Raw genomic sequence first — 16,110 nt, 5'->3', positions numbered from 1 at the left:
TTGTTCTATAGCCAGGCTGGAATGCAGTGGCTCAATATTGGCTCACTGCAAGGTCTGCCTCCCTGGTTCAAATGATTCTCCTGCCTCAGCCTCCCGAGTAGCTGGGACTACAGGCACCCGCCACCATGCCCGGCTAATTTTTGTGTTTTTAATAGAGACAGGGTTTCACCATGTTGGCCAGGATGGTCTCGAGCTCTTGACCTTGTGATCTGCCTGCTTCGGCCTCCCAAAGTGCTGGGATTACAGGCATGAACCACCGCGCCCAGCCCCTCAATCTTACTTTCTAAGTTACCACTCATCTAACCACTTTACATATTTAAGGAATTTCACAATTTTGTCTACCGATGACTTCCTTCATGTCCTGTCATTTTTAAAAATACCTTTTAATTTATTCACTATGATTTAAAACCTATTTACTAGGCAAAATTTTAAAACATATATAAAGTTAGAGATAATAGTATAATTAACCTCCATGTATTCATTATCCAGCTTCAACAATTATCAATGTTTTGTGAACAGTTTATTCATCTCTTACTTTGTTTTCTAGACGTATTCAGAAGCAAATCCAGGCATCATGTCATATGTGTCATGAATATCTCAGTATACATCTCTAACTCAGAAATACATGCATGCATGAGCTTCTCATACCTAACAAAATCAACAGTCCCTTAACATTCTGTCATACACAAAGATTGTTAACATTGGTTCTGTTGTCCCCAAAGTGAGATTTGATAGTTTGAAATGAGGCCCAATCATGGTTCAAGAAATGTCTTCAATGGTTACATTTCTCCAGTTTCTTTTATTCTATAATAATTCTTCATTTTGCATATTTTTTCCATATTACATTTACCTGTTTTGTTGTGGTAACAAATGACCCCCAAATTCAACAGCTATAACATAAAGGATTAAATTTTTAAATTTCTGGACCACAGTGCACACTGTCTGCAGTTGGGCAATGCTTTGGCCTCTCTCCATGTGTCTTGTTTTTCTGGGACCCAGGCTATTTGTGGCAGGACGTTCTTGTGGCAGACATAAAAGGGCAAGAAAGCTGGTGATGGCATAGCTGACATGGCTTTGCTTGGACATGGCATAGTCTCTGCTGCTTACCTGCCATTGGTCAAAGCAAGTCATGAGGCCCAGTCAACACCAATGGGACAGGAACATACTCTGTTCCTTGAAAGAATGGCCAGCCAAGGAGCAATAGGCCTCAATGTATAATCTTCTCACAGGAAAAGGGAGTGAATAATTGGCCAGTAATCCAGCTCACTGCACATTCTTTTGATCGTTTGGAGAAACTAGGATATTTGTTCTGTAGACTGTCCTACATTCTGAATTTGGCTGATTGCTCCCTCATGGTATTGTTTGATTTATTCTTTTATGACCCATAGCTCCTGGAAACTGATGTGATTAGATTTCCTGGAAACCAGAGGAAAGATTTTTGGGTTTATTTAGTTATTTATTTATTCAGGCAAGAGTACTTCATAAGTCATGCTCTATACTCCCTGCTGCAAATGCTCTGAAGGCACAACATAGCTGATTAACCCACTTTTACTAAAATAGGTGTGATCATTGGGCTCTGTTGATGTCAGCCTGATCCTTGTATTGTGAAGCTCCCCATCAATCTTTCATCTTGTGATTTCAGCACACATTCATGGTTCCTGCCTAAATCCATGGCTTCATTAGGGACTGCAAAATGATGATTTTTGTTTGTAATTCTACTATCTATATTTATTTAATGGGTAAAAGTAATAAAAAGTTATGATCAAAATGCCATGTTGAATCATAGCTACTATATTTATTTTATATTTTGAGAACTGAGTAAAATTTCATTGGAAAAAAAAACTTTTTATTTAAAACAGTTTAAAAAATCACTGGGCCAGAGAATCTCTTGGTTGCCTTCCAACTCTAATGGTTTATGATTCAGTGACCTATGCTGAACCAATGTTTCATGACAGGAAAAAGGAGTACAGCTGATAGGCAGAAGTTCTGCTGTAAGTGTGCAAAGGTAGCCAGTTAGATTTTCCATCTGGCCTAGAAGAGATTGGATATTGATGGAACCAGGGAGGATCCTCTGGGCAACAGCTTATTGTGAGGTAGAGAGAGAATGACCCTCAAGCATTTGGTTCTTGAAAGCTATGCAGAATGATTATGAGGCCAAGTTGTACAAGCATATGTGTCTCACACCAATGTAGAATATAAAACTGGGATTAGAAAACATAACAGAACATAACTTCTACCTTATCCCTTCACCATCTCATCCTCCACTATGAGATTTTCAGTTTCTTGTAAAGTAGCTTGCCACTGTCCTCATGTTTTCATGGGTAACATGTTCTCCCATGTTCTCAGAAACCTAGAGGCACCCATCATTAACTACTTCTCATGACCCATCAGCCAAAGCCTTGGCTAGTTTGAAACCATAACCTGTCACTGCTATATAGAACACAACTCTTCTATGTTTCCTACATTCCCCGGTGTGCTAAAGCTGCTCCCATTCCCTTTAAAGTGGGAAGAATTCCTCCTCTTCATATTTGTGTTCCATTCATTACATGAATAGAAAAGCAATTCTTCTGGGGACTCAATGATGTACAGAGATTTTAGTGAAACCTCTCTGTCAAGTTGAGCCCCCTGCCTTCTCCCTTAAGACTCAGGTACATGTTTATGGAACTTGGGAGGATGGGTCATCTGAGCAACAGCCACTTTATTACATATCAAATGCTCCTTTTATTGTTTTGGCTGGGAGATGGGGGTGGCCCCATATCCTGATATAAAAGAGGACATTGTTAAGCCCTTTCTTAACATGATAGTTGCATGCCAAGTAAAGCAGCAGGCTGGGAAATAACCCCAATCTCTTTTCCAGATCTCAGGCACAGTGGCATCCTTCACCATGTGGAAGTTGACACTGGCTTCTACCACACAGTGTGGTTCTGGAGAGAGTCAAGATGAAGTCCTGTTGATAGAAGAACTGTGTTTATTCTGAAGCCCTCGCTCCCACCCCAGGGAAAGCCGAAGGAGGAGCTTGACAAGCTAAAGGGTAAGCCCTGGAAAAAGGCATAATCTAAAGTAACATTAAGGACTAGGGTAGTAAAAATGCACATGTGAAAACCATCACGAAGACGGTCATTTGGTTTGCTAAGGAAATCAACATTGGCTCTAATATTGGTCTAAATCCCTGAGAAAGGTCCCTTTTCTCACACCTTTGTTTGCTTCTAGTTTCCTTTTAGACAAAGTATTGGAAGTTATGAAATGTCCTTGTTATAGATGAGAGCAACTGACCAGCTCTGCCACACACAGGAATGCCTCCCATTGCTCTCCAGGCATCAGAAGATGATCCACTGGGTTGCAAATTATGGAGGAAAAATCCATTAATTTATGAAGGTTTTGAAATATCCAACACTAAAGTTGAAGTTCTTGAAGTCTGGCCAGTATAAACAATTTTACATAAAGCTCTGTTTACTTCTATTCAGAAGCAGTCAAAATGACCCAGTTGTTCTGTGGAGCATGGAGCTCTGGTGTCTATCATCCACTGGTTGGATTTCTTTATGGTCAGGTTATAAAGAGGATCATCTTAGCTACTTCCTGCTATAAAATTTTATCCTCTTTTCTCCTATGGAAGGCAATACTCAATGGTCCCTGTAGAATGTATCTTATTGGTAGCACACATCAAGGCTGTGTGTGTCTGTGCGTGTGTTCTCAAGATCCCCACTGTCATTAACAGAAGAGGACTATAGATATGCTTCCTGTTAGAACACACAATAAAGCTCTTTGATTAAGGCTCACACTAATTGCATGTGAAGTCTGCTACCCATTGAATTCAGGTTAAAGGTAAAACTAATAAAGATGTTACAGGTGAACATTGGCCTTCCTGAAATTGCATAAATGTAATTGATGAGAAAAAACAATGAAACAAAGTAATGAATATGTTATTAATTTCCTGGTTCAAGTTTGAAGTCAAGAAGAGATAAAAAGTTCATCAGAATTGGTGTTTTATCAGGTAAAACTGGATTCATATTTTTTTTATTCTAGGAGCAACAATTCATCCTTGGTAATTTCTCAGAATTATTCCATATTGTTTGGAAGCTCAAAAACTTGAGCCCATCTCCATCTGTTCCTTCGTTTAGCTTTGAAAACCTTTCTATGCTTCTAGTATATGTGGATCAGCCTGCTTTCTCCTCCTTCTTCCTAGGACTCTTTTGCTGCCTTAGTCCTTGGCTCTGACAACCCTTTGGTTTAGTTGTCCTGCCTAACTGAAAGCATGAGATTAAACCAAGGCAATGAGAACTTGGTGTTCCCAACTTAAGTTTGTGTGGTCAGTTCATCAGAACTCACCATGCTTTCTTCTTAACAGTACAGGCTTCTTAATTAGGTATCTGTCCAGCTCATGAACTGCAAGAGGTGAAGACCTTTCCCTTGCATATTTGGAATAAAAAACAGCTTGCCTCTGGTGATTTGGGACCTTGGCCCCAGTAACTCAGCTGTTCTTTATTCCTACAGTCTACCTTCATGTGCGACTTTGAGAATCTCAAGGGTTAGAGAATGGAGAACAACAATTAAATTGGGACTCTTCGAGTTTCTTTTATTTGATCCTTAGTTTGCATTACATAGAAATTAACAGCATGGGCCTGGGAGTTTAACACCCTAAGGTCAGATCTTTACTCTGACCCATATTCTGTATGAACTTAGAAAAGTTTCTGATCCTCTCTGTGTCAGTTTTACCTGTAGGCATAATATAGCTATTTATCTCACAGAATTGTCAGGATGACTGAGTGACACAATACATGCAAAATGCTTACTACAGAATAAGGCCTTGTTAAATGTTGGCTGCTATAATTGTTGTAAATAGTGTTAAATTGGCCTTCTAGAAGTTAAGGGTGGGACTTTCCAGGATGTACTTTACCTGTTTTAATGTATGAATTTTGTAATGTAAACATGCTTAACTTCCCATGTGTTTTACTATAAGTATAAGCAGTGGATTGATTTATCCCTATCTCAGTCCCAAAACATCAGTCAATCCTGGTCTACCTACTTCAGGGCATATCCCACTGAACTGGCTCCCCACTGTGGGAGCAGGATATGCAACCACAGACAGAGTCTCCAGTAAATTCAGTTTCCATAAGCTTAAATCACAGAAACACTCTGGAGGCAATGCCAAGTTTCTTCCAGAAAGAGAAATACTATGATCATAGCTCACAAAATCAGGCTGAACTTTCACATTCTCTCTTGTATCACTAGTGAAAAAAAAATCTACTGTCAAGGAATCTCCACCCTAGGCAAGATTTATGTTCCACTTTCCTGACATTTGGTGCTTTTCCTGGGATCAGACTCATTCCAATATATTTATGCTTGAAGAGTCCACTGGAAAACTTTCCAAGCCAGCAATAGGAAACTGCTACCTGGCTGATTCTCTCCTCAGCTGCTGGCATAGTGGAGAAAAGACTTCAGGAACCTTCAGCAGACTGTCTCCCTGTCCAGATTTGTATCAGCATTAATACTTTGCTCATGATTGAAAAGCATGTTCAGGCTTCCAGACTCAAATATGTTTCCTTTGCTCATAACCCTCTGGTGAGGGAACAAATGGTTTTGGATCCCTAGAGAGATGGGATGTCCCTTTATGACTGAGTTTCCCTGAACTCAGTGGGGTGCTGTGGGCTCTCTGGATGCCATTATGATGAGGCTGGAGATGCTCCTTGCTTGGCTAAATCCTCACATGTTAATATTTGGCCCGCCTGTTCTGCAGTGATTGATATTAAGGGATGAGAGTTTTTCCTGAATTTTTTCCCGCATTTTTCAAGCAGAGGTCACAATGACCTGCTGAGAAGGCAAGAATGGCTATAGCAATTTAGAAGAAACATGACAATCACCTCTTGCTTGGTAGAAACAGGCAAGGGAGTGATAGCCCCAAAGGAGGAGAGAGACTGGTTATTCTAAAGAGTGCGATGGAGTCACAAAGTATGAGTGAGCAGGAGAGTAGTTGGGGATGAGAGATGTGGAGTAGGACTTATCGTTACTTTACAGTTTGTGGTTTGTTAATCTGAACTCTTCTTCTCTGCCCCAAAGGGAATCTTTCATCTGTCATAGTGGTTAAGAGCAGAGCCTTGGTGTCAGATGTACTTGGGTAAGAGCTCTGCCACTTAGAAGTATGCCTTGGTCAGCTTGCCTGGCCTCTCTAAACCTTGGTTTCCTCATTATTAAAGATAATAATTCCTGTTATATACATTAATGAAAAATAAACATCAGATCACCTATAATGGTACCTGCCAAATAATTCAATGACACTAAAGAGTGGCTAGTGATAGTAGTGGTAGTTGGAATAGTGGCCGAGGTTATGGTATTGGTGTTGAGGATGGTGGTAATGGCAGTAGAAGCAGAAAAGGCTGTAATACTTGCAGGCTCCAGCGTTTTCACCGTATGATTCAACGGTCCTCCAAGGGCGCCACAGCAGATGTACTGGCTTGGAGAGAAACCAGAGTTTGTTGGCCTCACCGCTCTACTGCCTCCTCAAAAGTATACTTTTTCCACCACTTCTTCCTTCTTTTAATGGAGCCAGATTTACAAATGGAAAAAATAAAACGGGCCCATATTTCTGACACCTGCCTCACCTGTGATCCTGAGACTTGGCAGCAAAGATTTCCCAAGGGCCATGGCAGAAACTAGTCTATAAGTCTTCCTCTTTGGGGACCCTTGTTCCCTTTCCTGGATCCCCAGCCAGACAGCCCAGGTGGTTTTTCATGCCATCAGACTCACGTTAAATTCAACCTCAGTTCTTAAAGGAAAAGGTACCATTTCCTTTCACCAGTCCCTGGAGCCCACCTCCATCCTATGATTGGCCTTCTCCCAGAATGACTCATCAACCCAGAGTTTGTCCTTTTGATGACCCCTGACGTCTTCCTGAGATGGGGTGAGACCTGCTGGGAGGAAAGGCAATCATTATTTCATCCCAAGCTGAGGCCACATAAAACACTTCCCTTCTCTAATGAATGGGCTCCAAAGGGCAATCTGACTTGTCTTGGTGTGACCCTCCTAGGCCAAGGGTGGGGATGAGAATTTAAGCTAATGTTGGTGTTGGAAACATTTAGATATCAATTTCTCAACTTTTTCTCATTATAACAGATAGTTAATGCTGTTGTGGATGGACCTTTCTTTACCTTTCCCCCGACTTTTAAGAGACTTTACAGAAGCAGAATAGGAAACCACTCTATTAACAGTGTGTGGCCTGGAAAGTGTCAGTGTTTCATATAATGTGGAGGCCTAGTATATATAAACATGAGCCTCAAGGAATATGGAGAGTCATGCTTTGAAATGAGGCAAAATAGTGCAATGGCTAAAACAATGCATGATAGAGTAGAACAGATTGGGTTTGAATTAAGAATGTGGACATGCCACTTTATTTTCTAGGCTTCATTTTCCTCATGGGTATACTGGGGCTATTGATGGTACCCTATCTCGTAGGTACTATGTTAGATAAGACTTATAAAATGCACAGCATGGTGCCTGATGTACCATGGTAGGATGTGGCAGGGGCCACTAGCGGGGAATAAGCACCATCACTTGGAGCTCCAAGAAGACAACACTAAGCTACTGTGGGGATGAACACTTAGATTCAGGGTATTCATGAGTTGACATTCAGATTGGGACTTGAAGGAGAGTGTGGCTTCCACAGTGGCTAAGTAAGTATTACAGGTAGAGAATGAAAACAGAGCTGTGAAAGGTAAATTCATCAAGCAATGAATTGTGTGTGGATAGCAAGATGCATGTGTGTGGGTAGAATAGTGAATGAAGAAATAAGCTGGGCCAAAATATTGGATGGCTTGACTAATACACTAAGAAGTTCTTCCAGAATGCGATGCCTCCATAGTGGTCATTCTCCTAGGCCTGCTAACTAGCCAACTCCCAGAATTATTAACCCCAACAGGCAAGATAATTTGGAGATACCCATGTTGGTATGCAGTAAGCATCCCAGCATATGCTTTAGGATTGTTTCTACCCCTGTAATTCAGACCTACTGACAGGTCTGAACTATTGGAAGGACAGGCCCAGAAAAGTCTGTTTATATGAGAAATCAGGGTACTGCCAGGGAAAATAACCACTTCAGGAACTTGACTCTTGGTCAAAGATGTAGCTTGAGAGAGTAGGAACAATTATAAATCCACGGGATCTCCTACTTCCGTCTCCCTTGGACCTATACCTGAGTCCAATATTAGATAAAGGTCCTGTACACCAGAAATGGCAGGGAGTCCTAAGCCCATGAAATAGAACCTTTGAGGACCTCAAGGTGGAAAAGAGGACCAGTATAACCAGTGGCTGGAAGAGTGGCAAGTAGTGAAGTTGAAGATTGAAGCAGAGGCCAGATGATAAAGAACATTCTAAGTCCTGAAGGATAGTCTGAAATTATTAATATTTCTAAATAAAATGGAAAGTTACCAAGGGGAATTTAAGCAGCTGAGTGATATGACATACTTATGAGTCAGAAAGACCATACATATTTGGAGACTGTGTTGGGTAGGAAAAGGTCTGGAAGCTGGAAACCAGTTAGGAAACTACTGTAGTAGTAAGAGCAAGAGGTTGTGATGACCTTCATTGCTACAAGGGTAGTGGAAGGAGTCATGGAGACAAGTATAGATTCAAAATGTCTTTTTAACATAGAATCACAGAGCTCAATAATGGATTAGAAAAGTAGTGAAGACAGAGAGGTTGGAGTTAAGAAAGTCTCCTAAGTTTCTGGATTCAGCAACCAGGCCAACAGTGGTAGTATTGACTGAGACAGAATACACAGGGGTGAGAAGGTGCTTTGGCTGGAAGACACAAGAGTTCTGATTTTGAGAAGTTCAAATAGGTCCTTAGGTAGGCATATGTTTATCTAAGACCTTTCAATGCCCTGGGAGTTGTCTGGACTAGAGAGACAAAGGTGGGAGGGCTGAGCTTCCTGAAAGAGAGGAAAAAGACAGGGCTCTGGAACTAACCTCCAAGCAACTCCAAAATTTTGTGTTTGGGAGGAGAAGGCAGAGCCAGTAAAGACACTGAAAAGAAGTGCCCAATAAATTTGGATGAAAAGCAGGGGAATGTGGTACCGGAAAGTGGGGGTTGGAGAGTGCTTTCAAATAAGGGAGGGCTCAGCAGGGTCAGGTGCCACTAAAGGGCTCACTATGGCAGGTGTGGCACTAAGCATTCTACATGCAGCATCTTATTTTATCTCTGAAGTGGCAGAGCTGGGGTTGAAAACAAGGTACATCTGACTCCAAAGCCAATGCATTTTATACTACCCTATGCTCCATAGGCATCCATGCCCTCATTTTGCAGATAAAATATTGAATGTCAGAGAATAAAGTGGTTACACAGACCGAGAGGAACTCATGTTCGACTGAAACCTGGGGCATCTCACTCCTAAATCTATGTCACTTCTCCTACAGCAGGCTTCCTCTCCTACTCTGCTTCCAACATGGACTTGGAAAACTCTGGGAATATATGCAAATGGTTCTCCATGAAGTAGAAAGAAAGGTACTTTTTCTACCACAAAAGGTAGAGATAGGGAGGCCGAGGCAGAAGAATCACTTGAACCCGGGAAGCGAAAGTTGCAGTGAGCCGAGATCATGCCACTGCACTCCAGTGTGGCGACAGAGCGAGACTCCATCCAAAAAAAAAAAAAAAAAAAAAAGAAAGAAGAAAGGTAGAGGTAGAGATATACCCAAGATCAGGTTTTCCAGCAGTGTTTTTGAAAAATTAAAATAAGCTTGATTTGCATAGGAAGCAAAAATTAATGACATTCTAAGCCTTGTGCTTTAAGGCACATTCATAGGTTTTAAAAAAAATAACCATGTCACATAATAAGGCAAGGTGCACTTTGGGTGTGGTATACTGGAACACCCAAGCAGGGACTACAGGCATGGGTTGGGTGCACCTGCACTTGGGAGGATTTATGGCAGACCACAGATAGGTACTGCTCACTGCATCAGTCAGGGCCAAAGGATTACAGGTGGAAGGGAGGTGTCAAGTAGGAAGTCTGAGAAGAGCCCAGGTCACCTACTCCCAAGTATGCATTGGAAGGGGACTCAGATGCACCTGGGTGTGGCAGTGTCCACTTCTGTTTCTGGAACCAGAGCCATGGCTTCTGCTCAGCTAGGCTGGCTCTGCTGCTCTCCTCCCTTAGCTGTCAGTTAGGCTGAGACAAAAAGCCTGTGGCCTGATACTGCTGCATGGATTGTGTTTTCTTTGACTGATTTTCTTTTGGCACAAAAGTGGCAAGAAAATGAAAATGCACTGGAGCTTGACTGTGATGAATGGGGCAGGAGGGTGGTAGGAAGAAGGCTGGTCCAGGAGTTAAGCTGTGCCTTGAAGTACATCGATGGGCTGGGCAGGCAGTGGTGGATCACAGCTGGTAAAAGCGTGGACCCTGGTGGGTAGGCCAGCCAGCTGGCTGTCATGGCTCTCAAGGGACATCTGGAAAGTACGGGGGATCAGTCTGTGGCTTTTAGCTGGACTTGATGATCTTGAAACACATGGTCTGAAGTGTTCCCTGGGAGGACTGCTAGTGGCAATCCTTGACGGTTATGTGTTCTGTGGATCCACCTTGCTGGGAGGAGAGAGTGTCTCAGAGTACTGTTAACTTTGGCATGGGCTTTGAGACAGGATCTTGGAAAGGTTATGCCTTATCCCAAGCACCGAAATGCCATCAAAAGTAGTTCCCAGGGGCCTTTTTAAGGGCCTGATCATGAGCCTTAGCTGTCTTCAGAATCAGAAACAGAACACATGCTCAGACCCCCATAATTCACTACCTTGAGGGCTTGAGAGTAGATTCTTATGCCCCAGGCTGAGATCTCTTTCTGTGGAATCCCATGTGGACACATAACAAATTATCTCATCACCAATCTCTTGCCTAAGAAACTCCCTTCAAAATTCCTTTGACTTATTAATATAGGTCAAGTAGTTTATTACCTACTGACAACAGTTCTCACGGTTCTATTCCACTGGACCTTTTACAAGCAAAATCCCAGGAAAAGACTATCCCTGTTATCACTTTCCTGAGTTCAAAGTCTAAGTTCAAAGACTAAGTCTCATGCACTATATAAAATAGTCCCACAACTCAGATTGTACCCTTTTACCCCCTTGTTTTCAACATGATACCTGACAACCATGTTATTTGGGTATTTGTGTTTATTTCTGCCTTTGTCCTGTAGAATGCAAACTCCATGAGGTCAGTCATATTGCATCGTTCACTTAGCAGTGACAGCATATCTGACATATAGTAGTTGTTCAATGAGCACTGATTCAATCATTGAATGAATAAAAGTTCTGTGTGGGTTGCCATATGGGGCATAATGAGGAGACAGGTGAGCAACTGAGAGGTAAGCCTAAGAGTGTGTAAGCTGCTGAGTTTTTGAATTTATATTATTATATAAATATTTAATTATATATTTATATTTATATTATATAATTAAATATTTATATTATATATTTATATTATATTATATATTTATATTATATAATATAAATATTTATATTAATACATAAATATTAATATATTTATAATAGTATAAATATATTAATATTTGGGCTTTCACCCTTGTGGACCCAGGCTCTAGGTATGCCCCCATGTCCAGGCCACTTCCCTGTCCCATGCTCTTGGCTCACCCCCATGGACCCAGGCTTCTGCCCCATCTGAGGACTCAGTCATCAGGCTCAGCCCAGTGGACCCTAGTACCAGGCCAGCCCCTTTGGGCTCAAGCTCTAGGCCTGCTCACCTGCTGACTCAGGCATCAGGCCATCCTGCCTGAAGACTCCAACAGCAAGCCTGCCCACAAGCCCCACCAGTTAGCCTACCCAGAACCTCTGCATGGGCTGACTGGTAAAAGGCTTTCCCTGGTGAAGATGGTCTGTAAAGACTGGAGGAGGCACTTACTTCTTCAGATGCATAGCCACAAGAAACATCAATAATCAGAAAAACATAACACCAACAAAGGAACAAAATGAAGTACCAGTAATCTAAAGAAATGGATATCTATGAACCTCTTGACAAAGGATTCAAACTAATTGTCTTAAAGAAGTTCAGTGAGATACAAGTGAATACTGATGGAAAACTAAACAAAACTAAGAAAACAATACAGAACATAATTAGAAATTCAACAAAGAGAGACAACCCATAAAAAAGAACAAAAAATTTCTAGAATTTAAGAGCATAACGTTTAGACTGAAAAATTTCATATAGAGCTCAACAACAGACTAAATCAAGCAAAAGGGAGCATTAGCAAGCTCAAAGACAGGTCATTTGGGATTTCCCAAGTACAGGAAAAAAAAAGAAAGGAGTCAAGAAAGTCTATGGAACTTACGACACACAATCAAGGGAACCCAATATAAGCATTATGGGAGTTCTAATGGAGCAGAGAAAGAGAATGGAACAGAAAGCATATTTTAAAAGTTAATAACAGAAAACCTCTCACACCTGGAATGGGAAATAAATATCCAGATCTACTAAGTCCAAAGAACCCCAAATAGGTTAAACGTAAGGAGATCTTCACTGAGACACATTATAATTAAATTCCCAAAAGTCAGAGTCAAAGAGAAAATTATCAAAGCAGCACAAGAGAAGCAACTTATCACATAAAAGGGAATCCTCTTCAGACTATCTACATATTTCTCAGCAGAAACCTTGCAAGCCAGGAGAAAGTGAGATGATATATAAAGTACTGAAAGAAAAAAAGAACAAAAACTGCCAATCAGGAATATTATACCCAGCAAAGCCATTCTTCAAAAATTAAGGGGAGACAAAGACTTTCCCAGACAAACAAAAGCTGAGGGAGTTCATTACCACTAGACCTACTTTACAAGAAATACTAAAGAGAGTTCGAGTTGAAAAAAATTATGCTAACAAGCTGAAAACATATGAAAATATAAAATTAGTCCAAGTGAGGTGGCTCTCACCTATAATCCCAGCACTTTGGGAGGCCGAGGCAGGCAGATCATGAGGTCAGAAGATTGAGACCATCCTGGCTAACAAGGTGAAAGGCTGTCTCTACTAAAAATACAAAAATCAGCTGGGTGTGGTGGTGCACACCTGTAATCCCAGCTACTCGGGAGGCTGAGGCAGGAGAATCACTTGAACCCAGGAGGCAGAGATTGTGGTGAGCCGAGATCATGCCACTGCACTCCAGCCTGGTGACAGAGCAAGACTCTGTCTCAAAAAAAAAAAAAAAAAAAGAATATATAAAATTCACCATAAGGATAAAAATATAGTCAGACTCAGAATAACACTGTAGAAGTGGTGAATAAGTCACTTTTAACCCCAGTATAAAGTTAAAAGATAAATGTATTAATAATAACTATAGCTACAATAATTTGTTAATGGATACACAATACATAAAAGGTGTAAATTTTGACATCAATAGCAAAGTGTGGAGGGAGGAGAAGTTAAAGTGTAGAGTTTTTATATGTGGTCATAATTAAGTTATTATCAGCTTAAAATGGGCTTTTATAGCTATAAGATGTTTAATGTAAGCCTCATGATAACCACAAAATAAAACAAAGACCTATAGTACATACACAAAAGATAAAGAGACAGAAATCAAATCATACTACTATAAACATTTATCAAATCACAAAAGAAGACAGCAAGAGGGAAAAATGAATAAAGGAACTATAATACTACCAGAAAACAATAAACAAAATGTCAACATTAAGTTCTTACCTTCAGTAATTACTTCTTTTTTAATTAAAATTAAAGTTTTTTTAGAGAGAGGGTCTCGCTTTGTCACCCAGGCTGTAGTGCAATGCTGTGATCATAGCTCACTGCAGCCTCAAACTCCTGGGTTCAAGCAATCCTCCCTCCTCAGCCTCTCAAGTAGCTAAGACAGCAGGTGTGCACCACCACACTTGACTAATTAAAGAAATTTTCTTTTGTGGAACTAGGGTCTTGGTGTGTTGCCCAGGTTGCTCTCAAACTCCTGGCCTCAAATGATCCTCTCATCGTGACCTCACAAAGTGCTGGGATTACAGTCATGAGCCACTGTTCCCAGACCTGGTAATTACTTTTAAATGTAACTTGACAGAATGGCTGAATAGATTTTGAAAAACAAGATCTAACTATATGCTGTCTACAAGAAACTCATTTTAGCTTTATGGAGGCACACAGGTGGAAAGAGAAGGAATAGAAAAAGATATTTTGTGCAAATAGTAACCAAAAGGGAGCAGGAGTGGTTATATTTATATATATTTATATCTGACAAAATAGACTTCAAGTCAAAACTGTCCCAAGAGACAAAGAAGGTCGCTATATAATGATAAAAAGGTCAATTCATCAAGAAGACATAATAATTATAAATATATATGCACCCAACATCAGGGCCCCTAAATATATAAAGCTAATAGTAACAGAAAAAGAAATAGACATTTATACAATAACAGTAGGGGACTTCAATACCCCACTCTCAACAGTGAATAGATTATCTGGAGAGAAAACCAGTAAGGAAACAGTGGATTTGAACAGTACTGTTCAAATGTTATAGATCAAATGGATCAAACAGATATAAAAAGAATATTCCATCCATCAGGAGCAGAATACATATTCTTTTCAAATGCACATGGAACATTCTTCTGGATAAATCAAAGGATAAGGTAGGCCATGAAACAAGTCTTAACAAATTCAAGAAGACTAAAACCATTCCAAGTATCTTTTCTGACCACGATTGTATCAAACTATTAATAGGAAACAATATCATGAGGAACATTGGTAAATTAACCAATATATGGATATTAAAGAGCATGCTAATGAACAACCAATGGGTCAAAGAATAATCAATAAATAAAGAATTTTTAAAAAAAATTCACAGAATCAGTAAAAAAACCTGTTTTGAAATTCATATGGAACCACAAAAGAGCCTGAATAGCCAAGGCAATCCTAGGCAAAAAGAACAAACCTGGCCACATTAATTTACTTGACTTCAAACTATACTACAAGAGGCTGGGCATGGTAGCTTACACCTGTAATCCCAGCACTTTGGGAGGCCAAGGTGGGCAGATCACCTGAGGTCAGGAGTGTGAAGCCAACCTGGCAAACATGGCAAAACCCCATCTCTGCTAAAAATACAAAAATTAGCTGCAGATGGTGGCAGGCACCTGTAATTGCAGCTACTTGGGAGAATGAGACATGAGACTCACTTACACCTGGGAGGCAGAGTGAGCCGAGATCATGTCACTGCACTCCAGCCTGGGCAACAGAGTGAGACTCTGTCTTAAGAAAAAAAAAAAAAAAAAAAAAAAGCTATACTACAAGGTTAAGTTTACAGTAACCAAAACAGCATGGTACTGATACAAAAACAGGCACATAAGACCAGTGGAACAGAATAGAGTCCAGAAATAATCCTGCACATGTACAGCCATCCAATCTTCAGCAAAGCTGACAAAAATAAGCATTGGGAGAAAGGGATCCCTATTCAAAAAAAATGGTGCTGTCATAACTGGCTAGCCATATGCAGAAGATTGAAAATGGACCCCAAAATTCAACTCAAGATGAACTGAAGAAGTAAATGCAAAACTTAAAACTACAAAAATCCTGAAAGAAAACCTAGGAAATACCATTCTGGACATAGGACCTGGCAAACATTTAATGATGAAGATGCCAAAAGCAATTGCAACAAAAACAAAAATTGACAAATGGGATCTAGTTAAACTGAAGAACTTCTGCACAGAAAAAGAAATTATCAACAGAGTAAACAGACAACCTACAGAATGGGAGAAAATATATGCAAACTATGAACCCAACAAAGGTCTTATATCCAGAATCTATAAGGATCTGAAATCAACAAGCAAAAAACAACCTCATTAAAAAGTGGACAAAGGACATGAACAGACACTTTTCAAAAGAAGATATATGTGTGACCAACAAGCATCTGAAAAAATACTCAGCATCACTATTCATTAGAGAAATGCAAATCAAAACTACATTGAGATACCATCTCACACCAGTCAGAATGGCTATTATTAAAAAAGTCAGAAAATAACAGATGCTGGTGAGGTTTCAGAGAAGAGGGAACACTTATACACTGCTGGTGGGAATATAAATTAGTTCGGCCATGTAGAAAGCAATGTGGCAACTCCTCAAGGAACTTAAAATAGAACTACTATTTG

General features: G+C 40.3%; 1 protein-coding gene across 2 annotated transcripts in view; it reads left to right on the top strand.

Moving 5' to 3' along the window:
* The window catches only part of SUGCT (succinyl-CoA:glutarate-CoA transferase), a 769,414-nt gene that overhangs the window by 738,161 nt on the left and 15,143 nt on the right, over nt 1-16,110 (top strand). The window contains exon 16 of one of the 2 annotated variants that reach the window (XR_010158439.1): nt 2,858-3,031. Coding sequence is in view for 1 of the 2 variants with exons in the window: in XM_054655560.2 (XP_054511535.1) it covers nt 2,858-2,943 (86 nt within the window). In the remaining variant the exon portion in view is untranslated. Of the gene's footprint in view, nt 1-2,857; nt 9,628-16,110 lie in introns of those variants that run through there. The other variant, XM_054655560.2, reaches the window with a different exon arrangement.

The sequence above is a fragment of the Pan troglodytes genome, chromosome 6 (assembly GCF_028858775.2).
Source record: "Pan troglodytes isolate AG18354 chromosome 6, NHGRI_mPanTro3-v2.0_pri, whole genome shotgun sequence".
NCBI lineage: Eukaryota > Metazoa > Chordata > Mammalia > Primates > Hominidae > Pan > Pan troglodytes.
The sequence above is the reverse complement of the archived record's forward strand: the minus strand, read 5'-3'. Positions and strand labels throughout refer to the sequence as shown.